The 26,404-nt window shown below is 47.3% G+C and overlaps 3 protein-coding genes across 4 annotated transcripts; 2 read left to right on the top strand and 1 right to left on the bottom strand.

The window, feature by feature from the left end:
* Positions 1 to 4,472: 4,472 nt before the first annotated feature.
* JUNB (JunB proto-oncogene, AP-1 transcription factor subunit) lies at positions 4,473 to 6,656 on the top strand. The gene has a single exon (XM_051971623.1). The coding sequence runs from the start codon at positions 4,936 to 4,938 to the stop codon at positions 6,016 to 6,018; it is 1,083 nt and encodes a 360-aa protein (XP_051827583.1). The 5' UTR covers positions 4,473 to 4,935; the 3' UTR covers positions 6,019 to 6,656.
* A 2,350-nt stretch (positions 6,657 to 9,006) lies between these two features.
* PRDX2 (peroxiredoxin 2) lies at positions 9,007 to 12,099 on the bottom strand. Its single transcript, XM_051971627.1, has 6 exons — positions 11,959 to 12,099; positions 11,117 to 11,221; positions 10,806 to 10,959; positions 10,038 to 10,160; positions 9,457 to 9,587; positions 9,007 to 9,282 (listed from the first exon to the last, which is right to left on the bottom strand). Exons 2-6 carry the CDS (start codon positions 11,217 to 11,219, stop codon positions 9,197 to 9,199), a joined length of 597 nt encoding a protein of 198 aa, XP_051827587.1. The 5' UTR covers positions 11,220 to 11,221; positions 11,959 to 12,099; the 3' UTR covers positions 9,007 to 9,196.
* Positions 12,100 to 13,256: 1,157 nt separating this feature from the next.
* On the top strand, positions 13,257 to 22,503 carry RNASEH2A (ribonuclease H2 subunit A). 2 transcript variants are annotated; one of them, XM_051971626.1, is made up of 8 exons: positions 13,257 to 13,346; positions 16,472 to 16,543; positions 16,659 to 16,785; positions 18,187 to 18,274; positions 18,357 to 18,494; positions 18,620 to 18,707; positions 21,862 to 21,985; positions 22,219 to 22,503. In XM_051971626.1, exons 2-8 carry the CDS (start codon positions 16,477 to 16,479, stop codon positions 22,376 to 22,378), a joined length of 792 nt encoding a protein of 263 aa, XP_051827586.1. In that variant the 5' UTR covers positions 13,257 to 13,346; positions 16,472 to 16,476; the 3' UTR covers positions 22,379 to 22,503. The 2 variants fall into 2 exon arrangements, with proteins under 2 accessions (XP_051827586.1, XP_051827585.1); XM_051971625.1 differs by lacking the exon at positions 13,257 to 13,346 and adding an exon at positions 15,726 to 16,088.
* The last annotated feature ends 3,901 nt before the right edge of the window (positions 22,504 to 26,404 follow it).

Raw genomic sequence — 26,404 nt, forward strand, 5'->3', positions numbered from 1 at the left:
TGTCTTTATAAATAATATATAATACAATCTCTAGACATAAAAAGATCTGTGGATCTTCATTTCTCCAATTTTTCTGTACGTTTCTGTATATTTTTTTGATGGTGTTGCATAGAATTTCTGAGGAGATCAGAGTGTCTCTCAGTTCCTTTCCTGTCTGTCTGCATCTGTACTACTGTAACTATTCTCTAACTCCCTCTATCTCAGTTTTTATCCCGAAAACAGAAATCTTAGTTGTAAGGGACCTTAGAAGTGAAGTAATAATTCTCCATCTTGGTATTTTTTGTCTCTATTTCTCTCTGTCCCTCTCTTTCCCTCCTTCCCTCCCTCTTCTCCTTTTTCTTTGCCATTGAGTCTTTTCCCACCTTTCTTCCTATCTTTACTTTTGTCTTTAGATCTTAGTCTGTTTTAGTTCTTTCCCTGTTTCCCATCCTTTCAACCTGATATCTGTCTCTTTAGCTGACCAAAGCCTGATGTGAGAGTTGAGTCACCAAAACCTCTGGTCCCTGCCCACCCCCAGCCATGGCTTGGAGGGGGGTGGTGGTTGAACTCCTGGGAGCAGGGGGTGGATAGTTTGAAAAGAGGACCTGGGTTAGCCAGTGAATGAGAGTCTGTACCCCTCCCCCAGCATTCATTTTACCCATCCTCTCTGTTGCTTTCCTCCACCCCCACCCTCTCCCTTCTCTCTATCATGGGAAAGCCCCTGCAGAGGCCCTGGCCTCCCCCAGCCCAATGGTCTTGCCAGGTGTCAGTCAAGGAGTCATTAGCATGGGCGGGAGACAGGGAGACTGGCAAAGTGCCGGCCAGACAGAGCCCAGCTTCCCCCCCCACTACCCTTAGATTCACCCCATCCCTCCTGGCTAGCCAGCCATAGCCTGGGATATATCCCAAAAGATAGAGACCAGGATGAGGGAGGGAATGGAGAAAGGGACCAAGTTGGGAAGAGTTGGGGAGGAGAGGCAAAGGAGGGGAAAACGTGAGGCTCTGGGCTGAGGTCCAGGTTGAGGGAACAGAGGTAACCCTGGGAATAGACATACCTAAACTAGACAAAGAAGTTGGGAGCTCAGAGTTGAGGACAGGGCCTTTGTCATCTTTTTTAATCTTCCTCATTACATTCTCCTGCTTCCTTCTCCCCCCTCCCATATGTATTCATTTCATTTTTTTTTTATCCTGTCTTTAACTCTGTATATATATCTGGTTCACTTAGTCTCAGTTTCTCTTTCTTTCCCCTCTTTCATTTTCTTACTCCACACATAAGCAGTCCTCTTCCTTTGGTTCCTCTGTTTGCCTGCATCTCCACCTCTCACTGTTTTTTTTTTTCCATCTGTCTGTTTCTATGTGCCCCTCCAGCTCTTTCTCCATCCCTGTCCCTTTGTGCATCCATCTCTGTGTGTGTGTCTCTGTTTCTGTCTGTCTCTGTCTCTCTCTTTAGCTTTCTATGCCTGCCCTCTCTTTCTGAACTTTTCTGTATGTGATCAGAAATTATTACCTAATTCTACTCTTTACAAATAAGGAAACAAAGACCCACAAAAGGAAAGTCATTTGCCCAATGTAGGAGCCGTGTCTTTATCTCTGTTTAAAGTATCAGTATTGTAAAGATGTCATCTTGTTCAGATCCTGTACTTTATTAATGGGGAAATCAGGACCCTCAGACGGGAGAGAGTCAGTCTTAGATTAATAAGTGGCAGAAATGGGTCAAAAAAACTCGACCTGAATCTGAGACAAGATTTCTTTCCTTGCAGAAGTCCTCTCTGGGTAAAAGTGGGGGCTGGACAGCTCCCTCCAAGTCATCTCAGCTTTTGCCCCTGGCTGCAGCCCTGGGCCTCTCTGGAAGGGAAGTGAGACTTCCTTTTTGTTCCAGACGCACACCCTGGCATCTGGGAAGTTCCACCGCTAGTCTGACACGATGCCTCACCATCCCAGTCCTACCCAATAATTCCAGCTGTCCTAAGAAATGGGTATTGTCACTCAATCCCTCCTCATTTAAAGCCCAAGGCTCCTCCGCGCCCCGGACCTTGTCCTCCTAGCTGCTTTGTTCCCTTCCCACTCACCCCAACCTCCGCCCCAGGATGGGGTGAAGTCTGGCCCAAGCCTGGCTGTGCTCCCCGGAATCCTGCCTCAGGGCAAGGGGACAGGACCTGGCTGGGTAGGGCGGGGTGGGGCAGGACAAAGCTGAAGGCCCAGGGGCGGATAAGGGGGGGCTGTCCGGGGGCGGTGGCCGGGGCTGGTTGGAACTAGCCAGAGAGGGGCCCGACTTGGCCCCTCCTTAGGACCTGGCAGGAACCGGGGCTTCGGGCTCCGAGCCCCGCCCCTTCCTGTGACCTTATTTGGATTTAGGGCAGAGACTAGGAAGGCGGGACCAGATAGATTGAATGGGGGGAGGGAGACAGGACCTAGGAGGACCAGCGGGGGAGACCCGGAGTCTGCGAGCCCAAGCTGGTGCTGGGGATGGAGTTTGAATCTGCCGGGACTAAGACTTAAAACACTAAGGGGAAGGGGCGGGGGGAGGGGATGAAATCTGATCTAGCAAGGACCAGAGAAGGCCGGAGGAAAACGACTCAAAGGAAAGATCTATGGGCCACTACGGGACAAAGATTCCAAGGCAGGGATGGGGAGTGAGTGCTCAGAATCCTGAAACTGGGAATTTTGAGGACAAAGATTTAGAGACCGAAGAATTCTACGGTGAAAGGGTCTCAAGGACTAGAAAGGAGATCTAGAAGTACAGGAAGAATAAGAACACCCGATGGGGCAGAGGTTTAATGGCCTGCAAGAAGGTCAGACTTTTGGAGAGGCAGGAGAATCTATTCGGGTCGCACTGTCCCTTCTCAGTCCCCCTCTTTCCTGGGAGCCAGGGGCAGACAATATGCTAAAGCCCCCTTCGGTTACTATAGAGACGCTGACAAGAGCTCTGCCACCCCGCCCCCATCTTCTCTCTGGTATTATATCACCCTAATCAGTGCTGTATTGGAAACCCCCTTAAAGCGATCCCATGACTAGAGAGGCCGTTTAGAGCCAGTCTCCTGCACCGTTTCCATCCGTGACTTAAGAAATGGATAAGAGTTGGGAGAGGGAAATGATCTCACAGGTGAATTAAACTGTACAATCAATCGATTTTGCTCTTCTCTCCCTTTCTCAAACTAGCCAATGGTGCAAGAGACTATAGATGAAGACAAAGGTGCTATGTAGCTCTCTGCTCTTCCCCCAAGTCCAGACCTTGTGCATCCCTCCAGCCCCATGAGATGCTTAGATATCTTGGAAATACTTAATAGTCTGACTATTGGGGATGCTTAGAGAAAGGTCTCACTGACTTTCAGAGACAGGTCTGAACCTGTTCTTGTGGGGAAGAAAGGTGGCTCTATCCCTGCCCTTGCTTTGGGAGAGCAGATCTGGAGGCAGGACATGTGCCCACTCCCTCAGCTCCTATCGTGTCCCAGTCCTTCAGAACCGTTGCCACATTTCCGGTTGTTAGCCCTTTCTTAAGCAGGTTTCCTAGGAAGAGAGTAAGGGACTGGAATCACCATGGGGAGTTGCCCGGATATCAACCAGATCCCAAGGGGAAGGAAGTAAGCTGAAAAGGTGCCCTAGGCTTGGAGTCAGGAAACCTGGACTCTAGACAGATCTCAGCTTCTTACTACCTTTGGACCTTTCTCTTTCAGCACCTCCTTTTGTAGAATATGGCAAATGAACTCAATGATTATTTCTAAAATGCCTTCTGGCTCTGATAATCTGTGACTCTGTGGGTGTGCTTCCATAGACTCATAGACTAGGAGAAGAACCTAAGCATCCTGCTCTTCCCTATCAGACCGTCTACTAGGGGAGTAAACAAGTCTGGGATTGGGAGATAGGAATGAAGAGGTCTAGATCCATGATAACCAGCCTCATTACCTCTCACCTGCCTGTTTCCCAGTTCTAGATCTTCTGGTAAACTAATATATGGCAAGTAGATAGGGGGTTCTGGATTGTGAGTAGTATGTTAGGGTCAAGCAGGATCTTCATTGATTACGCAGTGTGTGTGTGGAGGGAGGTATAGTAGGAAGTGGGGTGGCTCCAGGTGTCGGGAGCAGAGGGGTCGGTGAACTCCCTCGGGGATTTGTCACAGCAGCTTCTCGATTCAGGGATCGCCCTCAGTCCCCATCTCATATTTCAGACCTGGATATACTAGGCCCTCCTTTTCCCTGCTGTTTCCCAAGTTCTGTCTCTCAGCCGCCCGGTCTCCAGCCCCCTACTCCGGCCCCCAGTTTCCCTGTCTTTCTGGCCCATCCCAGTATAGTGCCGGCCCAGCCCTGTCCTTGCCCGGCCCTGTCCCGCCGCCGCTGTTTACAAGGACACGCGCTTCCTGGCAGTGACGCCAGCCTCCTCCTCCCCTTCCCCACGCCGAGCCCCGGCTTACAGGGCGGGGAGGGGGAGAGTGGGGTGCGGGAGGAGGCGGGGGCCTGGTTCTCTGGAACGACCAATCAGCGATCGCTTACGCAGCCACTGCCGTATAAAGGCTCCGGGGTACGCAGCGAGGCCGGCAAAGAAGCGGGGAGTCCGAAGGCTGTGGGTTCGGAACGGGAGCTTGAGTAGGACAAGCAGCCATAGAGCCTTGATCGCCCGAGCCAGCTAGCAAACAGGGTGCGGCGCAAAAGAGACCAGCTGAACCGAGCCAGGACTTGGGATCCGGCTGTCAGATCTGCCTCACTGATTCAAGAGCCTTGCCACTGTTTTCTGGAGACTTGGAGGGCTGGGGGCGGTCATTGAAGACTGAGTTCGAGAAGAGTGGGACACAGCAAGGGTACCCATCGAGGTGCGTTCCGGAGGCCAGTAGCGGCTGGTCTGACCTGAGCTTTCCAAAGCGTACCCCGAGGACACCTGGGCATCCGAGCTCGAGTGTCTCAGGGGTCTCCTCCTCCCTCTCAGGGAGCGCCGGTACTGCCGGCTGGGCGCGCGGGCGCCTGGATGTGCACGAAGATGGAGCAACCTTTCTACCACGATGATTCGTACCCGGCGGCAGCTTATGGCCGGGGAGGTGCCAGCGCATTGGGACTGCACGATTACAAGCTGCTAAAACAGAACTTGGCGCTCAATCTTGCCGCTGCCACTGACCCCTACCGCGGCCTCAAGGCGCCAGGGCACGGTAGGGGACCGGGGCCAGAGGACGCGAGTGGCGCCTACTTTTCGGGACCGCCAGCTCCCCCTCAGAACGAGGCCCCGGCTGGGCCGGCAGGCTCCTTAAAGCTCGCGTCTCCGGAGCTGGAGCGCCTCATAGCGCAAAACAGCAACGGGCTCATCACCACAACGCCCACGCCGCCGGGCCAGTACTTCTACTCGCGCAGTGTGACGGAGGAGCAGGAGGGTTTCGCTGATGGCTTCGTCAAAGCGCTTGACGACCTGCACAAGATGAACCACGTGACGCCCCCCAACGTGTCACTGAGCAGCGGCAGTGGCAGCTCCGGGACCGCAGGCCCCCCAGCACCTCCTAGTAGCGTTTATGGTCCTTCGGCCCTGGGCCCCGAACCACCTCCTGTCTACACCAACCTCACCAGTTACAGCGCCAGTGGAGGTAGTGGGGGCGCGGGCGCCGGAGCCGCAGGCGGCTACCCTACTGCCACCATCAGCTACCTCCCCCATGGACCGCCCTTTGCCGGGGGCCACCCGGCTTCCGTGGGACTGAGCGCCCGAGGTGCTGGAGGCGGGGGGCCGCTGGCGGCCTTCAAGGAGGAACCACAGACGGTGCCCGAGGCGCGTAGCAGGGACGGGACTCCCCCCGTGTCGCCCATCAACATGGAGGACCAAGAGCGCATCAAGGTGGAGAGGAAACGACTGCGGAACCGGTTGGCGGCCACTAAGTGCCGCAAACGGAAATTGGAGCGCATCGCGCGACTCGAGGACAAGGTGAAGACACTCAAGTCCGAAAACGCTGGGCTGTCGAACACCGCCAGTCTGCTCCGTGAACAGGTGGCGCAGCTCAAGCAGAAGGTGCTGAGCCACGTCAACAGCGGCTGCCAGCTGCTGCTGGCCGTCAAGATGCAGAACTTCTGAGCCCACGCGCGGCCCACCCACGGACCCGGCTGCGTGACTGACTCTCCCCCTCACGCCCCCGCCGCGCGTGATTCTGCCCGGGTATGGGCGGGCCGCAGACTCAGAGACGCGGGAGGAGGGCAGGGCCACCTGAAGGGCACTGGACTAGACTGAGGGGACCCGCCCAGCACGCCTGTCGGCTCGCTCTCTTCCTTCCCTACTCACCCTCTAGTTCCAATCTCGAAGTTTACAAGCCCCACCTTGGTCTGGGCCCCCACACCTCTGGGGTGACCCTCTGTACTTCCTGTTTTGTACGTTTTTTTGTTTTTGTTTTGTTTTTTTTTCTGCTGGAAACAGACACGATTCATATTGAATATAATATATTTGTGTATTTAAGAAAGAAGTTCTATCCCCGCGGCGGAGCTGGCCCCGCCGCCCGCACATGGCCCCAGCGGTGGCGGGGAAGGGGTTGGAGGGAGTCCCTAGGAAGGGATGCTCCGTGCCTGCCTACCCTGCCTGCCCCGAGGGTTCCATCGGGTTGTGTCTCCCGAAGCACTTGGGTTTTAAAATTTATTTTATCATTTTTGTGTATGTGTTTTTGTTGTTCTGACTTTTTATTGAATTTATTTAAGTAAAAAAAGACTGTTTATTATTTATTACTCCTGGCGTCTTAATTAAAAGGTGGGGGAGGGAATGCGAGGGGGAGGGAGAGCTAATTTGAACCTACCTTTTTACTGACTGCCTCCTGAAGCTTCCTATTATGGTTGTCTCTATCCCTATGCCTGGATGTCTCTGGCTCGCCAATCTCTGCCTGTTTCTCTCTGTTTCTAGGAATCTCTGGCTCTTTCCCGTCTCTGTCCCTTAGATCTAATTCCCTTTTCTCTCTGTTTCTCAGTCTCGGTAGCTACTCTGTGTATCTCTCCAGTATATCTGCTTTTAGGCTCTTCAATTAATCTCTTGGAGTGTCTCTGTTCCGGCAGTCTGTAGCCCGGAGCCGTTCTAGCCCAGAGGGACTGGCTATGACGTCGCCGGGACTTTTTCTAGCTTTGAAGCTGGACCCATACCTTTCTTTTGCCGAGAAAAAGACCCTACGGGGGAGCTGGAGCGGGCCTAGACTGCGCAAGCGCAGTTCCTCGCGCCAGGGGGCTTTTCCCGGTGACGCACAGGAAGCCATGCCCATATTTGGGCCGTTTCTGCCCAGTGACGCGCCGGCGGTCAGGCCTATTCCGGGAATCCCCTCCCACGTTGCCCGGCTGACCCTGAGCACCGGGAAGAGGGGCCGGGATTTTCCCAGAGCAAGAAGTGGGGCGGTGGCCCAACCCCGGGCCGAGCCCAGGCCAGGAAACCCCCCTCCCCTGTGGCAATGGGCGGGAAACAGAGCTGGGAAGCCAGAGCCTGTGGTATTACACGCGGTGTCCCGAGGACCAAACTCGGGACCCACAAAGCCAGAGAACCTGTTAGGTTCTGTGGCAAAGCTGCCCAGTCTGTTCTCCTCCCCCGCCCCCAGCCTGGCGCCTTAATCTTTGTGCCAGAACAGACCCTGAAGCCAGCCTGGGATTGGGGGAGGGGAGGCGGGGCTCTCCAATGCCCGGCTGACCAGGAAGGGTGGTGATTGCCTCCAGTCTACACTCCTTCCCACACCCGCCTTAGTCCCAGGTGGTGGGTGGTGCCAGCTTCCCATGCCAGGGCGTCCAGGTCTGGTCATGCCCTGTCGGCTCCTCACTGCCCCACCAGCGACAGGCGCCGCTGCAGCCTCGCCCACTCCCCCAGCCTGGGGCTCAGGCAGGGCAGGCCCAGCACCTGGGATGGGGGGAGGAGGAAAAGGGAACCCAATAGACTAGACACACAGGCGGCTACACATCTTCCCCAGGATTGTGCCCCGGGGGCGCACCAACCCTCTCCCTTCCCCCCAACCCCTGGGACTCAGACAAGGGTCTGGCACTTAATGTTGGCTAGGGAAAGAGACATCATCAGTCGGGAAGCATGCAGTTCAGGAAGCGATTGGGGGCAGTCTCTTCCCCCTGTGCCAGTGGACTATTGGCCTGGTCAGGTTACTCACTATCTTCACTCCACCAAGCCTTTGATTCCTTTTACAGATACCAGTCACAGGAGGGTATGGTAGACACATTGCTGGCGCTTCAGAGATTTAGGGGGCAGTTACATTTCCTCCAAGAACCCCCCCCCAAAAAAAAATCCCTGCCCCCATCTCAGTAAAGTGTGTGGGGCAGGATTACCACTTAGAAATGTGGCCTCAGAGATCTTTAGGAAGGCTTTAAACCAAAGCCCCATTACCTCTTCAGCTGAAGGAACAACTTTTAAGACTTGGGCTGGTGCCTTCTACACATAATTACTTGCCAACTACAGCATCTCCTTGAGTTTCTCCCTTTCCTTTCAAGTGTACCAGAAGTAGAGATAGGACGGGCACACTGCAGAAGGGTGTATATGAGGATTTTTCTCAGGGAGAACAAGGCTGTGGAGGTAATTCTCCCTTTTCTCTTATGATGAAGCCAGTCCTAAAATTTATCATTTCATTCCAGAGTCCAAACTAATGGTACCAATTAGATATATGCTGCCCTGGCCAAATAGTTTCCCACCCTGCCCCACCATCTCATCTTTTTTTCTTTTTTTTTAAGTCTATAAAACAAGGATGGCAAAATCACAAATATTCCTCTTAACTCTCCTTCCCCAAGCTTTGCCATTCTATGAAGCTCCTCCCGGAAAGTCATTTTTTCCCAGACCTCCCTCAGCTGTGGGAGCTTGAGACAAGGCCACCACCTGGTGGTAAATGAGAGAGCTGCATAAATCAGGTGTCTAAAGGCCTTGCCCTTCTTTAGTCACATGGGGTCAGGATGCACAGAAAAAGATGAAGGCCTGGCAGTTGTAAACTCCCTTTTCCTCTGGCCTTTGGGCATAATTCCAGGCCCACAGTAGTGCAACGGCTTATACATTTAACTGTCTTCTAAACTAAGGAACAAAGAAATCAGAGACCAACTCCACAAGACTCAATGGTATGTTTGATTTTCCCAGAGGTTTATTAGATGTAGACCTTTTTCTTCTCTTCTATACATGCCCCCTCCCTAAAGGGAAAAGAGACTAAGAGGGGATTTGGGGCAAGGGCCACTACCCAGGAGGGGCAGAAGCCTCCTTCAACATATCAAGGTTTGCCAGCGGGGCAAAGAAAGCAACAGCAATAGCTTTCTTAGTTGTTCTTAGAGAAATATTCCTTGCTGTCTTCTACATTGGGCTTGATAGTGTCTCCTCCAGGCCTCCAGCCGGCTGGGCATACTGTGAGGGTGAGAAAAAGGAAACAGAAGTGGTAAGGAGCAGGAGACAGGTATCCCAGCCCTTTGTCCTAGGAAGACCAACTCAAGTCTCAGGGGTAGGGTGGCCACCTAAGGGGGAAGGAAGTATAAAACATGACCTAAGGGTGGGATGGGATGGGGAACATGCAAGGCTCACCTTCTCCATGCTCATCTGTGAACTGGAATGCTTGCACTAGTCGCAAAGCCTCGTCCACTGAGCGACCCACAGGCAGGTCATTGACAGTGATTTGCCGGACAAGGCCCTTAGCATCAATGATAAAGAGGCCCCTGAATGAATAGAAAGGGAGTAGTTGAGACCCTGGAAGCCACCAGGCCTGGATAATACCTTGTTCAGTAGAAACAAGACTGGAATTTTATTTCAAACTCATTCTGCTACATCTATAAGGCTGCAATTTATTTTCTGTTAGGGTAGTCTCTGGATCCTAATAATTTTTACCCTAATCCCTCTACCCTAAGCCTGATTCTGGATCTGTACTTTTTACTTGTGGGACTTTATACATGTCCTTTCATTCCTCTCAGCTTCAGTTTTTACCCTTACAAAATGAGATTTGATAATATAATCTCCAAGGTCTTTTCTAGTTCTAAAGCTTTCCAACCCCCAGCTGTTGCTACATAGTCTTTTGCTACAAAAACTAAGGACAGTTCCAAAAGGGTGACTCCTAAATTGAAGATCAGGGACATAAAATGACACACTTATAGAGGGTCCCCCAGTTATACCTGTAAGCAATGCCTTCATCCTCCTTCAGTACCCCATAGTCTCGAGCTAGGTTTCTGGTTACATCGGCCAGCAGGGGGATTTTCAGAGGACCCAAGCCACCCTCTTTTCGAGGGGTGTTGATCCTTTTTAGGGAGAGTGAGAAAGAAGTTTCAATGTTACTTTATACCCCTTCTCCCAATCAGGAGCCATCTCTCCCAGTCTCCAAGGAAAGAAGGCCTCTCAATTTTGCTAAGAAGGCTCCTCCTCCCTTCCCCTCCAGGGGCTTGAGCAGGAGATAAGGACAGCTTCAAGGGGCCAGAGCAGGTGATAAAGGGGTGGTAGGCAGGGCTGTCAAAGCTCAAACCTACCACACCCAGGAGGGAGTGGTAAGACAGGAAGAGGAGGATGCTGTTCTATATTTCTGAGGAAGATGGAACAGAAAGTACAGCCTAGTATGGAAGAAAAAGCAACAACTAGACCTAGAATATGAAGCTCGAAGTTCAAATACCAGCTGGTACTTGGTGAATCAGCTGAATTGCTCTTAACCTCTCTAGATCTATTATCTTCTTTTTAATATGATGGGGGCTGAGTGAAATGTCTTCCTAAGCCCTTTCCAGTTCTAATTGCCACAGAGAGACTCTGGCAACCCAACTTTGGGAACACTTTTGTCCTTATTCAAGAGTAGTTACAGGGGCATGGGATATTGCATAGAAAAAAAAAAAGGAGGCCAATGGGAGAAGCAGAAAGTCACAGTCCCTCCCTCATCCTCCTCCTAGTCAAAACCATACCAGGCCAGATGGGTGAACTGGGAATCCACAGACACACCAAGGACTTCGCAGCCCAGCTTTTGGAAATCAGAGACCCGATCACTGAAGGCGATGATCTCAGTAGGGCACACAAAAGTGAAGTCCAAAGGATAGAAAAATATGACTAGATACTTCCCTACAACAATAAGAACAAAAGGAATAAGGAACAGGTGCTAAATAGGACCCCTCTTCCCACTCTCCAGGTGATAGGATCATCTCTCGGCTCCCTGACTTCCATCCTCCAGCAAAGGGGAAGATCCCAGTACCTCTGACCTCTAAGGCTGTTATCTCACCTTTATAGTCCGACAGCTTCACCTCCTTGAAAGCTCCATCGACCACGGCAGTGGCATGGAAGTCGGGGGCCGGTTTTCCGATGTGAGCATTTCCAGAGGACATGACTGGAAAAAAAAGATTTCCCCTTAGGGTCAATTAGGGCACCTGATCGGCACTTCACCCGGCTGTGCAACTCAGCACCACTTCCCCTCCCCCACACCCTTCCCGAGGCTAGGCTGGGCACGTGGGTCAGACAAAGATGGTCACATGCAGCCCCCCTACCCCTCCCTCCAAGGGCCGAAAACAGAGACTAAGGCACACAGGCCAGACTAGGCTGGACCAGCAGGAAAGGGCTTCCGCACACAGGCCAGACTAGGCTGGACCGGCAGGAAAGGGACAATTCAGATTCAGCCCTCCTGCCTCCCCCGCAGCACTCCCACCCCACCAGGGAAACAGGTCTGGGCACCCGGGCAAAGGCTGCAGGCTCTTCCACCTCCTCCCAGGTCCCGATGCAGGCTGAGTTAAGGCCTCTAGAGCAGGAACAAAGGTGCCTAGATTCCTCTCAAGCTCTATCTCCGCTGAGTGGGGGACAGGTGGAGGAAAATTCACCTGGGAGCAGTTCCTAATCGCCTACTACCAAACAAAGGCAGGGAACCAGAGGAGGGGGGCGGGGTTGCTTGCTGCTTGCCAGGGGAAGAGCCGGCAGAGTCGCAGACTAGGCTACAACACAGCCTGCCTGGAAAGTGGGATTCGCAGGCTGCCTCCATTGCTTCCCAGTCCCTCAGCCTACATCTGGACTGGCCCGGGTGCGCTGTCTCGTTTTGGACCTTACCGCGCCGTGCCGCACTGCACCGTACTGTACCTGCAAGGAGGGCGGGCTCCAAGCCTACAAAGACAGGTAGCGCGTGCTCCCTGACCGCAACAGTAGCAGTCGGGAAACCAAAAGTAGTATCCCAGTGGCCTCCGCCCGCTCCTTTTATCCGCGGCCTGTACCACCTACAGCCAGACTGTGGGGGGGTGGGGGAGAAGAGGAGGAGGAGTTGGGAGGGACGTACGGGAGCGCGCCTGGGGGCGGACGCGACACTCTTGGGCGGGCCTGCTGACGGCGTCGTAAGGGGGTGTGGGATGGGGGCTAGAGGGCTGAAGACTCCGAAGCTGGAGAGGAGACCTTTTCTTTCCCCCTTATCCCCTCCCCTCGCTTGACTCTTCTGACAAGCTGCTGGGATAACGGGGCTCCGGGAGAATGCTTGGACCAGCGACTAAGGGCGGTTAAGGGGGCGGTGACCGTGGATGGCCAGACCGCAGCTGAGGCTGCTTCTGCTCTTCCTACTGGCCTGGCCCCGAACCTGCCTAGGACCGGACTATCACTATTTCGGAGAGCGAGGCTCGGGAGATTCTTGGGAGAGAGAATTGAGTAAGGGATTGAGCTTCCCTCCATCCCCAAGGTCGCCAGACTTGACCTCTCCTGATGTTACCCATCTATGAACAATTAACTCAAGGAGTTTTCCCTTGCGGGCATGGGGGTGGGGTGGGAAGGATGCGGGGAAGGGTGCAGAGTGCAGCTCAGGTTTACAGCCAAAGAAGCTCGGAGGCTCTTACTGATATAATACCCTGGCCCTGAAATCACTGACCCTTCTGTCCTTAGCAGAGATTTACAACCCCTCTCCTCTCTGTCCCCACTCCCACAACGAAATCTGCCTGGATTCTTCCTCCAGATCAATAAATATCCTTAAGATGCTTCGCATATTGAGAAGGATTCCCTTTCAGGCCTGGAAATTTTGGGTGGGGAGGAAGCCCCACCAAGATTTGAGCTCCCTGGCTGACCAGTTTTTTTCCTCCCCTCAGAGCCTGAAGAATTGCCATTGGGTCCGTGGGGCCCGTGGATTTGCTACTGTCTCCGGGGCGTTCGAGAGCGGAGTCGGGATGTGGTAGGGACAGCTGTAGATCCTATATTCCTGGACAGGGACACCCTAGTGCAGCGCCAGCCCTGCGTTCACAACTGTCCTAGTTGCTTACCACACCAGTGTAATTGGAGGGCCCGAGGACACAGTGACCGAGGTCAAAGGCAAAGGCTGACCCCAGTGAGCCCAGAGACAATGAAAGGAAAATAGAAAATTGTAGGAGACTTGAGGCCCTTGCCATCCCATTTGGGTTTTGGATAAGGAAGAGAGAAAAATCTGAAGTTAGGAAAGGAACATCCTAAAGGGAAGGAAACTTCTGGATTGGCACTGCCCTTGTTATTTGCTGCAGGTGAGTTTTAATTTTTCCCCTGAGACCTATCCCACCTAGAATGCTTTGAAGATCAGTGTGGGATTATCTCTTATTATTACTATTACTATTAAACGTAATTTTAAACCTTGCTATAAAGTCACTTAAGCAGGTCCAGGAAGATCCATAGCCATACCCACTACATACCATAGCTGCTGGGTCAAGTAGAATCTACCCTCAGGTAGGAAGGCTACCCAGTTCGGATTTAGGCAGAGTCTGGTTCTAAGGGGGCAGGGCCTAGTCTACTAGGGTTGAGATAGCTGAAATGGAAAAGACAGTGTTGGTTGAGCTGGTCTGATCCTAGTGGTTCTACCTCACATTTTTCTTTAGTTCCTAAGAAGCCCCTAGTCTTATTAATGTTCCAGAGCCTAAAACAGAAAAGTCTGGTACAATGAAAAGAACACTAGCCTATTGTTGTTCCTCAGAAAATGAAACTGAGGCAAATAGAGTTAAATGACTTGGCCAGGGCCACATAACTAGAAAATGTTGGAAGCTAGAGGCCAGATTTGAATTCACAAAGATGAGTCTTCTTGACTATACCCACTCTCATCTCAGCACTCTATCCACTTCAGCACCTAACTGCTCTTCAGCCTGAGGTGAAAGAACTAGATTAGAATCCAGGTTGCAATTAATATATCTCTATGACATTGGGCCTGTTCTCTCTTTTTGGTTCTCAATTTCCCCACCTTTAAATGAGAAGGCTGGACTACAGCAATCCAGTGAATGATTATTCAATCAATAAGCCAATTAAATAGAAGCTAGAGATATAAACAAAAAGGAAAGTCCTTGTTCTCCACAATCTTATACTGTTGAGGAAAACCATGTGTATAGTTCACATATATATGTACCTATGTGTTTTACATATGTTTATATATAAAACAATGTAAGATGAATTCATTGGAAGGGATAGAAAGCTCTAGCAGAGCTGGGGGATCTGGCATGATCTCATATAAAAGATGGCATTTAGGTTGAATTGTGAAACTACAGATTCTAAGAAGTGAAAGTGAAGGATTGTACTTCAGGGCTATATAAAGTTAGGAGATAGAGAATATATGAGGAAAAAAAAGAAAGTAAGCCAGTTTAACTGGAGTGCATAAAGGGCAGTTTTGTAAAAAGCTTGGAAAGATAAATGTCAGATTGTAAGGGACTTTTTTTTTCTGTACTTATGGTTTTTTTTATTATTATTATTACTCTTTATTGACAGTACTTATGCATGGGTAATTTTTTACATTATCCCTTGTACTCACTTCTGTTCTGACTTTTCCCTTCCCTCCCTCCACCCCCTCCCCTAGATGGCAAGCAGTCTTATACATGTTAAATATGTTATAGCCTAGATACAATATATATGTGCAGAACTGAACAGTTCACTTGTTGCACAGGAAGAATTGGATTCAGAAAGTAAAAATAACCTGAGAAGAAAAACAAAAATGCAAACAGTTTACATTTATTTCCCAGTGTAATTTCTTTGGGTATAGCTGCTTCTGTCCATCATTGATCAATTGAAACTGAGTTAGGTCTTCTCTTTGTTGAGGATGTCCACTTCCATCAGAATACATCCTCAAACAGTATCGTTATTGAGGTATATAATAATCTCCTGGTTCTGCTCATTTCACTTAGCATCAGTTCATGTAAGTCTCGCCAGTCCTCTCTGTATTCATCCTGCTGGTCATTTCTTACAGAATAATAATATTCCATAACATTAATATACCACAATTTACCCAACTATTCTCCAATTGATGGGCATCCATTCACTTTCTAATTTCTAGCTACTACAAAAAGCACTGCCACAAACATTTTGGCATCCCTTTCCCTTCTGTAAGGGGCTTTGAATGCCAAAAAAAGTTATTTTGTCATAGAAGCAATGAAATACCTTGATGTGTGTGAAGCATTACAGAGCACTTCAAATAGTAGTCAGCCAAAAAAGCATTGTAGATGGATATGTGGATATAGGGTGAATAATTTTCTTTTCTTTTCTTTTCTTTTTTTTTTAATAACTTTTTATTGACAGAACCCATGCCAGGGTAATTTTTTACAACATTATCCCTTGCACTCACTTCTGTTCCGATTTTTCCCCTCCCTCCCTCCACCCCCTCCCCCATTCGGCAAGAGTCCTTTACATGTTGAATAGGTTACAGTATATTCTAGATACAATATATGTGTGCAGAACCGAACAGTTTTCTTGTTGCACAGGGAGAATTGAATTCAGAAGGTATAAATAACCCGGGAAGGAAAACAAAAATGCAAGCAGTTTATATTCATTTCCCAGTGTTCTTTCTTTGGGTGTAGCTGCTTCTGTCCATCCTTGTGGGGTGTATAATTTTCGAGAGAGATGGGATCAGATGATTTTTGAGCTCCCTTCTAGCTTGAAATAATAGGTTTCTGCCTTGCCAAGTCCTTTTACGATACTTAGCACATCTATGATTGACCTGGGATGCTCGGCTAGATGGCGCTCTTGCTAAGGAACTACAACTCCCAGAAAGCCATGCGGATAAAAAGCAAGTTCAGGATTGGCTTGGAAGTTTCCGAGGGCGGGGAGCGCGCCTAGACCCGCGCGGTTGCGGAATTTTCCAAGCAAGACTGCTTGGTTTGCTGCAAACATGGATCTGAGCGATTTTGAGCGGGACAACACAGGCAGCTGTCGCTTGAGCTCGCCGGTGCCGGAGGTCTGCCGTACCGAGGACTGCTGCCTGGGCATCGACGAGGCCGGCCGGGGCCCTGTTCTGGGTGGGGTTGGGGTCCGGGCTGGAGCCTGCGTGCTGGGGGAGGAGGATTGCTGCGGGCGGGGGGCTGCCCCGGTGTGGGTATTTTAGTTGTTGCAAGGATAAGCTCGGGGTTAGAGGCTGTTGCACCGGGGCTGGGGGGTGCGTCGGTTCCAGGACGGCTGGGTTCTGAGTCGGGGGCTGTTGCACCGGGGCTGGGGGGTGCGTCGGTTCCAGGATGAGCGTGGGCTGCAGGAGGGGGGGGTGGGACTGGGGGGTCGGGTGGGTGTGACAGATTGCCTGGAGGTGGACTCTGGTGGCGGCTGGATTGCTGTGGGGTCGTCCTCGGCTGGAGAGTGTGCTGTGGGGTCAGGATTGGATCTGACTCCAGCTCTCGCCTTTTGCCAGGCCCCATGGTCTACGGCATCTGCTTTTGTCCCTTGTCCAAACTGGGCGACCTGGAGGCTCTGAAGGTGGCAGGTGAGTTCAGCACCGAGGCTTTCCCCTAGAAATGGGGAGGAGCTTTCGGGACCTGATTGTGTCCCTGTGACTAAGTCTCTCCTCCTTGCGTGTCTTCCCTTTTCTATACGGCCAGACTCAAAGACCCTGTCGGAGGCGGAGAGGGAGAGACTTTTTGGAAAGCTAGAGCAGGCCCGGGACTTTGTGGGCTGGGCCTTGGACATTCTGTCCCCGAACCTCATTTCCACCAGCATGCAGAGGCGGTAAGGGCTGCTCACGGGTGGGCAGCAGATTGGCTCTTGTGCCACTCAGTGTAGGTGGAGGCAAGAACATTAGATTTGGAGGCACAGGGTCCCAGAGCTGGAAAGGGATCTTGGGCATCAATTAGCCAAAAGCATACCTTACCCAAAGCCCCCTCCACTGCCTTTCACTTTGCTTGTCAACTTCAGGTTGAGTAAAACTCACTCCTGCCTGAGGAAACCATTTCCCTTTTGTGTAACTCTAATTAGAAAGCACTTCCTTAGATTGACAGTGACCTTGCCTCTGCACAATTAAGGCTTATTGCTTCAGACCAGGAAGGAATCGTAGAAATTATCAAGTCCTTCATTTTACAGATGAGGCAATTTTTTTGGGGGGGGGGGGTGGGAGGCATTGGGGTTAAGTGACTTGTTCAAGATCACACAGCTGGTAGCTTTGGTTTGACTTGAACTCAGGAGCTCCCCACTCCAGGACCTGTGCTCTATCCACTGCTGCCCTCCTGTCCCCAGATAAAGAAACTGAGGCCCAGAGAGACTAAATGTCCATGGTCACACAGCTGTGGAGTTTCTCAATATATTTTTATTTCATGAAATATTTCTCAATTATATGTAAAACTTTTTTTTTTAACATTCACTTCTTAAATCTTTTAATTCTATTTGTTTCTTCCCCTTCTAGTCTAGTTCTAGTCCTAGAAGGGAAGCAATTTGATATAAATTATTCATGTGAAGACATACAAACCATAAGCGATGAAATTTCTAGGCAGAATTTGAATTGAGTTCTTCCCACTCTAAGAAACTATCCACTCCAAGGTGGATTACTCTTATCTCATTTTGTCCTAAGGAGCCATACAGAAAAGGGTTAGTCCTTCATTTTTAGCTTTTAAAATACAGTAAGGTTTCCAGAAATCTAATTCTGACTCCTATGGTTATAGATTTAGAACTGAGAGAGGCCTCAGAGGTCCCCTAATTTTACAAATAAGTAAAGTGGGACTCAGAGAACTCTTAACTTCTTGCTCAGGGCCATCTAGCCAGTACATATTTGAGGCAGAATTTGAATCCAGACCTCCCTGCTTCAAGTATTCTCTTTACTCCATGACATTGCTTCCCCTCTTTCTCCACTTAACTAGCTGTGTAACTTTAAACAAATTGCTTCCTCCTTTCTTTGACTCAATTTCTCCCATTGTTAAATAAGAGGCATTTGGCTGATGTCCAAAGTCTTTTCCAGGTGTAAATCATAGAGTTTTAAGACTCAGCTTTGAAAAGGCAAAGTAACATCAGGCTTCAATTTGGCAATAGGAATCCTTAAGTATCTTTAAAATAAGTAGCCTTAGCAAGGATACTCAGTTGCCATTTAATAAAGAGCTGGGACTATGTAGGGTCTGAGCACATTCATGTGTTTCCCCTTAGAGCCAAGTATAACCTGAACTCCCTTTCTCATGACACTGCTATGGCCTTGGTGCAGTTGGCTCTGGATCAGGGTGTGAGAGTCACTCAGGTCAGTGGGACCTATTGGGGGAGGGGAAGTTGGGCTGATTTGAGCTTCCTCAACTCTGACCCTCATTCTCTGGTTTCTGCAGGTGTTTGTGGACACAGTGGGGCCGGCTGACAAGTACCAGCAAAAACTTAAAGAGAGGTTTCCAGAGGTTGAAGTGACTGTTCGACCCAAGGCCGACTCCTTGTTCCCTGTGGTCAGCGCTGCTAGCATTTGTGCTAAGGTCAGTTCTCCCACCCTGTTGTCTGAACAGTCCAGACCCAGATAAGTGTCTGCTATACACCCACAAGAAAGTTGTATCAATCTGCCCTTGGCCCCATACCCACCTTTGCTTAGCCTACCCCCCAGGTTGCTCGGGACCATGTTGTGAAGAGATGGAAGTTTTTGGAAGACCTTGGAGACCTGAAAATGGATTATGGGTCTGGCTATCCCAATGGTGAGTGTCCCAGTCAAATCAGTGGTCTTTTCCCTGCCTCTTCCCTGGTGAAACCTTGCAATATGACCACAAGGGGGCATAAGACAAAGTGTGAGAATTACACTCTAAAGATGGAAATAAATGAGATCATATTGTCCTTCCAATGCCATATCTTTATAGATAAGAAAAGAGTAGCACAGAAATTAAGGGACTTCTCCGAAATCACCTAGAAAATACATGGACGCCTGATTTTGGAACTCAGAGATTCTCAGATTCTTAAACCATTGCTCAGCTCAATTCAACCAGTATTAAACAATTAAACTGTGTTCCTTGCACTCTACTAGGTGCTGGAGAGACAAAGACACAGATAAAATATTTCTTTTTCTTTCCTTCGAGTTTACATTGTGCAGTGTGGGATCAGGGAAGGCTTCCTGTAGGAGCCTTACAGAAAGCTAGAGATTCTCAGAAGTGATAGTGAGGAAGGAATGGGCTCCAGCCTTGGAGGAAGAGAGAGGGTTCAATAGCCTGGATTAAAGCATTGAGATGAAAGATCTAATGCGAAACGTAGGCAAGAGACAAGTAGGTCACTCTGATGTATGCCTGTAGGGAGTAGGTTGGGGAGTCCTATGGAGTATGTGGAGAAGATAGATGGGAGCCTAAAGGTGGAGGACTCCACTTAGTAAATTCCCCTAGTCACTTAAGAGTCACCAAAAGTTTTTGGCAATTGTTTGGACTATGGATTGAAGAAGGTAAGAGATTGGAAACCAAGGGACCAGTGTGGAGGCTATTGTACTAATTCAGGGAGAAAGTAATGAGGGTGGTAGCCACATGATTAGAGAAGAGGAGAAGTATAGGGTGATGTTATGGAGACAGGGTCAACAGTTGTACAAATGATTAGATGTGGGGGGTGGGAGAGAAGGAAGAGGATTGAGAAAGGTTGATCCTGGAAATCTGAGTTAGTTGTCAGAAATTTAAAATACAAAGTTTTAGAAATGGAAGGTGGGGGAGGCAGAGGTGTTGATGGAACAGTGGTGGTGCAATTCACCAGCTAGCAATTAATTATGTGAAACAGGAGAAAATTAGGATTGGATATATAGCTAACATCAACAGAGAGTGTTAAGGTTTGTATGTTAGCTTATTTGAAACTTACAACCACCTTGGCAAATAGATGTTATTATATTTATCCCCATTTTACAGATAAGGAAACTGGAGCATAGAGGTTAAAGGGTTTTGCCCAAAGTCATATAATTAATCAGTTACTGAGACTGGATTTGAACTTCCTGAACTTTCCTGAGTCTTCCTGGCTGAGATTTGGGAGTTAGGTGAAAGATGATAATGATTAATGTTAATTGAGCTCATGGGAACTGCTAAGATCCCCAAGAAAGTATAGAGAGAAGAGAAAAGAGACAGAACCTTGCATCACCTTTGCCTGCTCACTTTCAACTCCTCTACTGATTCACTTAGTTTTCAAATCTTGTTTCTACCTCCACAGAATCTCTTCTCTCTACTTTCGTCTCCACTCCCACCAAAATCATCTTAGTCCAGGCCCTTATCATCTCTCATGTGAAGATTGTAGTTCATTTAGATTACATATAGTTAGATTAATTGCAGTTTTCTTTCCCAATGTTGTCCCTGCCTAAATTCTCCCTCTCCACCTCCGAAACCCAGTCTTTACAGAGCTGACAAACTTTTTCTTAAAGCACAAATCTGACCATGTCAGTCTCCTACCTTAAACTCCAGTAGTTCCCTATAGCTTCCAGTATAAGTATTCTCTGCTCTATATTGAAAACCTTTTGCAGTCCTGGTCTCACCTGTTCTTTGCTTTCTTTTTGCAAATTACTTTTCTCTGTACATACTTTGGTTCAAGTAGATTAACCCTTCTTGCATTTTCTTATGCCTTACACCCCATATTTGGCCTTCCTGCATTTTCCCTGGCTGCCTCTTATTGTTATGATGTACTCCCTCCTCAGCCTTCATATGTCAGAATCCCAGCCTCTTGTTTTGTTCAAGGCTCAGCTAAAACCTTTCTTGGTGTTCTCCTGGCTGCTATTGCCTTCTTCTGAAAATCACCTTGTTTCCATAGGTAACTCTTCAGATATACCAGTAAAGAAAGCTAGATGGCATTTCAGATAGAATCCTGGACTTATAATAAAAAAGTCCTGAATTTAAATCCTAATTTTTATGCTTGCTAACTGTAATTCTGGTTATTCACCTGTTTGAGCCTCAGTTTTCCCATTTGTAAAATGGACTTCACAGAGTTGTTGTTGAGGCTAAAAAGAGATGACATGGAAAGCCCTCTGGGAACTCTTAAATCTTAGCTATTATTCCTTTGTATGTATATACCTGTATAGGTATGTGCTATTTTCCATATTGAGATGTAAGTTTCTTGAGGACAGGGTCCATTTTCTGTATTCTCTCTGTATTCACTGTGCCTACCATGTAGCAGATGTTTTTTGTTTGTTTTTATTTTTACTTAATAGTGTTTTATTTTTTCCAATTATCTATAAAAGTAGTTTTCAATATTCACTTTTATACAATTTGAGTTTCAATTTTTTTCTCCCTTCTCTTCCCTCAAGATAGCAAACAGTCTGATATAGGTTATACAGGTACAGTCATTTTAAGCATATTTCCTAATTAGTCATGTTGTTAAAGAAAAATCATAACAAAAGGGGGAAACCATGAGAAAGGAAAAAAAACAACAACAAAAGGTGAAAATAGTATGTTTAATCATAACAAGTGTTTTTAAATGATGAAAGATTTGAGGATTCATCAGATAGAAAAGGAACAACACACAAAGAGCAGAATTAAGGAGGTGGAATATCTCCAGGAGGGATAATTGATCATCACAAGATGCTCTTTCCAGTCTCTGAATCCCAAATTCTAGTTACCAGAGATCCTAGAAACATGTTGCCCTTCTACATGTAAGGAAATTGCCTTGTAGAGAGGTAGGAGTTCTCCCAGGGTCACATAGCAAGCTGGTGGCATCCTCAAGAATGATTGCTGTTCATGTCGCATCTTTTTTTCCCAGCAATTAAACCACAGGGGGAGGGATTTAGGGGGTGCATGTCAGTGGGTCCCAGAGTCTTGGTCCTCCAGCTCCCAAGACCTGCTGGTTCCATCTGGTTCTGACCTCTCCAATAGGGACTCTTCATTTGTGACCTTCCTTCTTCCCTAGATCCCAAGACCAAGGAGTGGCTGTCCCAGTGCTTGGATCCTGTCTTTGGCTTTCCCCAGTTTGTCCGCTTTAGCTGGAGCACTGCTCAGCTCATCCTGGATGGACGTGCTGTACCTGTGCGCTGGTGGGTGACCCTGAGCCCCTTTGGGGGAGGAACAGGGGAATCAGCTGGCAACATGTTGACATCAACACTCACCTACTCTTTGGGGGAATCCCAGCCCTAGGGTTTTGGCCTTGGAGGTAGAGCAGGTGGCAAGAAGTCATTCAGGACCCCAGATAGATGGGGTGGAGGGCTGGGGAGAAGAGCAGGGTGGGAGTGGATCAGCCTTCACTGTGGCCCATTCTTCCCCCATGTAGGGAGGACTCAGAGGAAGGGGCAGGAGGGCCACCAGCTGCTGGCAGAGGTTCTGGCACCCCCTCCCTTCTGTCCTACTTTGCCCGTACACAAGCTGCCACAGAACGACAATCTCACCGGTTTTTCCACGAGAGGGGATTGGAGACAGTTGCTAATCTATAGAAACTGTTGAAGAAAGTGGTGGAGAGGAATAGCAGCGCCTGGCAGGGATGGGAAGGACTGTTACTTTGTGTCTTTTTCTTCATCTTGATGTTAATTTGTAATAAAATCTCAGGAATAGAAATGAAGTATCTATCTTTGTCTGGATTCAGGAAGTGGATGAATGGTAGAGAAGGCTACTTAAGCCCAGTTAACAGCCTGAGAAATCATAGCTCTCTAAAACCTTAATGGAGCCTCCATTCTTTAGGCAGCCCTTCCAGGCTATCCCCCATGAATGGTCTGAGGTTAGAGTTGAACTCGGATCTTGTGACTGGTAAGTATTCCAGGTGTGGGAGACAGCATTGCAAAGGGGTGCACTTAAGGATGGGGTGTCCTATAAGGAATAGCAAGTAAGTCCTAAAATATGTGGAGAAGAAGGCTTAAATGTAAGCATCTTGGAAAGCTCGGAATGGGTCAGCTTATGAAGAACCTTCAGTGCTTTACAGACGATTTCGTATTCAATCCCAGGGAAACAGATTGGAGTTGATTGAATCATCCAAGTGTGCTATGGGAAAATCACCAAGATCTCACCACTTATGTGGCTACCACTTCTTGAATACCTCTCACCTAGATTATTACAACAGCTTCTTAATTGGAATCTCATTTCTCTAATCCACGCTGCACACTGCCACAAAGCTAATTGTTCTTAAGCGTAGCTATAACCATCCGATCCCCCAATTCAATCAATTCTAGGGTCTTCCAGTTGTCTCCAGGATAAAATCTAAAGCTTCTTTATCTTTAAATGCCCTATAAATCTGGCTCCAACTTAGCTTTTCAGAGTCCCTGTTCATCAATCTTCTTGAGCTAATGAATTCTGGGAAATTGACCTTCTCTCTTCTCTACATATAACTCTACATCTCCCAGCTCTCTCCCAGGAATGCACTATTTCCTACCTTGCACATCATAGAGTTCCTTTCTTTGGACACAGTTCAAGCACTAGTTCCTACAAAAAGACTTCCTCGTTTCTCCAACTATTAGTGTCCATCTTTCCAAACTATCTTTTATTTAGCTACTTTGCACATATGTGTATTTATTCACTTTATATATTTTAAATATATTTGCACAGATGATATGCTTTGCATATATTTCTATTTATTCACTTTATGTTTATACTTTATATATTTATACCCATTCTTATTTTCCCTACTTAGAATTTAAACTTCTTGTAAATAAGAATTGTTTCTTTATACTTGTAACTGCAATGTCTGGGGCAAAGCAGGTGCTCATTAAGTATTGATTGATTGGAGGATGGATTAGGCAAAGTGGAGAGAGACTAAAGCTAGGGAAGTCCATCAGTGGGTGATTGTAATTCTCCAGGTAAGAGATGATAAGGATCTGAATTAGATTGATAGCTTTATGAGTAGAGAGAATTGGAGATGTATGAAAGATGTTGTAAATGTAAAAAGAATAAGATATTGTCATAGATTGGTTTTGAAAGGTGAGTAGGGATGGGGAGTTGAGGTTATATAAATCTAGCATAACTAGGTGCTTTGGTGCTATTCTCAGTGGTCATAGGAAAGTTGGGAAGTGGATTGGATTGGGAGGTAAAGATAATGAGTTCTATATCCCAGTTAAGTTTGAGATTCCTATGGCACATTCCATTCTGTATGTTCAAAAAATAGTTGATTGATTACTATAGCTCAGGACAGACTAAGACTGAGAAGCAGCTATGGGAATCATCTGCATAAAGATAGGAATTGAACCCATGGATACCGATGAGATCATCAGATGAGTTTGTAGAGAGTGAAAAGAGAAAAGGGCCTAGGACAAAACCTTGAAGAACATCCACAATGGGTGTAACATAAATGAAAAGGCAAAAGAGACTGAGGGAAAGATCAGACAAGTAAGAAGAATATCAATGAGACCAATGTCCCAAAAACCTAGAGAGGAGATAATATCCAGGAGAACAGGGTGTTTTACAATGTCAAAAGTTTTCAGAGAACTCAAAAATAATAGGGAATGAGAAAAGGCCAGTAGATTTGACAACTAGATCATTGGTGACTGGAGAAGACAATTTGAGGTGAATGATAAGGTTGGAAGCTAGATTGCTGAAAGTATAGAAGAGAGGAAAACAAATAGAGTCTCTTAGTGGAGCTGACTTTAACAAGTTTAGCTAAGAATGGAAAGAGAGGATAAAATAGCTTTGCTTTTTTTTTTTTTTTTTAAAGCTATATGCATAGGTAGTTTTCAACATTCAGCCTTGCAAAACCTTGTGTTCCAAATGTTTTTCTTCCTCCATTCCTCCCACCCTCTTCCTTAGATGGCAAGTAATCCAATATATGTTAAATATCTGCTATTCTTCTATACGTATTTCCACATTTATTATGCTGCATAAGAAAAATCAGATCAAAAAAGAAATGAAAAAAAAAAACAATGAATCAAGCAAATCACAACAAAAAAAGGTGAAAATACTATTCTGTGATGCATACTAAGTCTCTGGGTACATATGGTTCTCTCCATCACAAGACCATTGGAACTGGCCTGACTCACCTCATTGTTGAGAAGAACCACATCCATCAGAATTGATCAGTCTTATTGTTGCCATGTACAATGATTTCCTGGCTCTGATCATTTCACTCAGCATCAGTTCATGTAAGTCTCTCCAAGCCTCTCTGAAATCATCCTGCTGGTTATTTCTTACAGAACAATAATATTCCATAACATTTATATACCACAATTTACTCAGCCATTCTCCAATTGATGGGCATCCATTCAGTTTCCAGTTCCTTGCCACCACAAAAAAGGCTGCCACAATCATTTTGGCACATGTGGGTCCTTTTCCCTTTTTTATGATGTCTTTGGGGGATATAAACCCAGTAGAAACATTATTAGATCAATTTGATAGCCTTTTGGTCTTAGTTCCAAATTGCTCTCCAGAATGGTTGGATTAGTTGGAAATTCCACCAACAATGTATTAGTGTCCCAGTTTCCCCACATCTTCAACATTCATCATTATCTTTTTCTATCATCTTAAACAGTCTAAGAGGTATGTATTATTACCTCAGAGTCGTCTTAATTTGCATTTCTCTAATCAATAGTGTTTTATGAGTATATGAGTAGAAATGGTTTTAATTTAATCTGAAAATTGTCCATATCTTGTGACCATTTATCAGTTGGAGAATGTCTTTTATTCTTATAAATTCGAGTAAATTCTCTATATATTTTAGAAATGAAGCCTTTATCAGAACCCTTGGATGATGCACAATGGCTTTTGGGGGAAATAGGATCAAGTGAAAGTTTTTAAGGATGAGAAAGGAGCAGGGAAGAAGCAAGGAGAGAGAGAGAGAGAGAGAGAAAGAGAGAGAGATTGAAGATGAGAGAGTGGGGATTATAGTGGTAGGGAGAATCTTTTTGGGGGAAAAAAATGTGATCAAGGAGAAAGACCAGCTGGTCATCTGAGTCTGGAATGGAGGAGTGAGTGAGAAAAGATATCTGAGTGATATCAAAGGGAGGAGGCAAGAGAAAAGAAATGACAAATGGCCTCAGTTTTTTTCCATGAAGCATGAGTTGAGGTTATTAGCAGAAAGGATAGAATGCTATGGGTGGCTTGAGAGAAAATATTTTACAACAGCCCTTCTAGAGAGTTAGATAGTGAATCTGTAAGTGAAGGTTAAAGTAATTTCCATGATGTAGTGAGGATCCAGTTGAGATTAGATAGCAAATTTGTAGCTAAGACTAGATAACAAATAACACTAGATAAAAAATAGTTTTGTGATTTCCTGGAGGAAATCAGTATCTGAATGAGGCAGATGGAGGAGTAACGCAGGGTTGGGGTTAGACAACTAGCTATAGGATAAGGAAGTAAAAGATTCAGAATGATATCATAGAATTAAATTGATTGGAGTTTGTTCATAACACTGGCTTCAGAATCACTGAGATAGGAAGCATATTGGAGGTAGGAGAGAGAGCCAATCAGTGAGAAGTAAGTCCAGGCAGAATAGCAGTAGTTGGAGAGAGAACCATTGAAGAATGACTTGGATATTTGAAGTC

This window comes from Antechinus flavipes, chromosome 1, assembly GCF_016432865.1.
Source record: "Antechinus flavipes isolate AdamAnt ecotype Samford, QLD, Australia chromosome 1, AdamAnt_v2, whole genome shotgun sequence".
NCBI lineage: Eukaryota > Metazoa > Chordata > Mammalia > Dasyuromorphia > Dasyuridae > Antechinus > Antechinus flavipes.

Excerpts from the sequence above, each read along its gene's own strand:
- JUNB (XM_051971623.1), top strand. The coding sequence starts at position 4,936 with ATGTGCACGAAGATGGAGCAACCTTTCTACCACGATGATTCGTACCCG.
- PRDX2 (XM_051971627.1), bottom strand. The coding sequence starts at position 11,219 with ATGTCCTCTGGAAATGCTCACATCGGAAAACCGGCCCCCGACTTCCAT. Across the intron at positions 9,588-10,037 it reads GATGAAGGCATTGCTTACAG|GGGCCTCTTTATCATTGATG; the intron begins GTATAACTGGGG and ends CTATTCATTCAG. Across the intron at positions 9,283-9,456 it reads CACAGATGAGCATGGAGAAG|TATGCCCAGCCGGCTGGAGG; the intron begins GTGAGCCTTGCA and ends TCACCCTCACAG.
- RNASEH2A (XM_051971625.1), top strand. The coding sequence starts at position 15,962 with ATGGATCTGAGCGATTTTGAGCGGGACAACACAGGCAGCTGTCGCTTG. Across the intron at positions 16,786-18,186 it reads TCCACCAGCATGCAGAGGCG|AGCCAAGTATAACCTGAACT; the intron begins GTAAGGGCTGCT and ends GTTTCCCCTTAG. Across the intron at positions 18,275-18,356 it reads AGGGTGTGAGAGTCACTCAG|GTGTTTGTGGACACAGTGGG; the intron begins GTCAGTGGGACC and ends TGGTTTCTGCAG.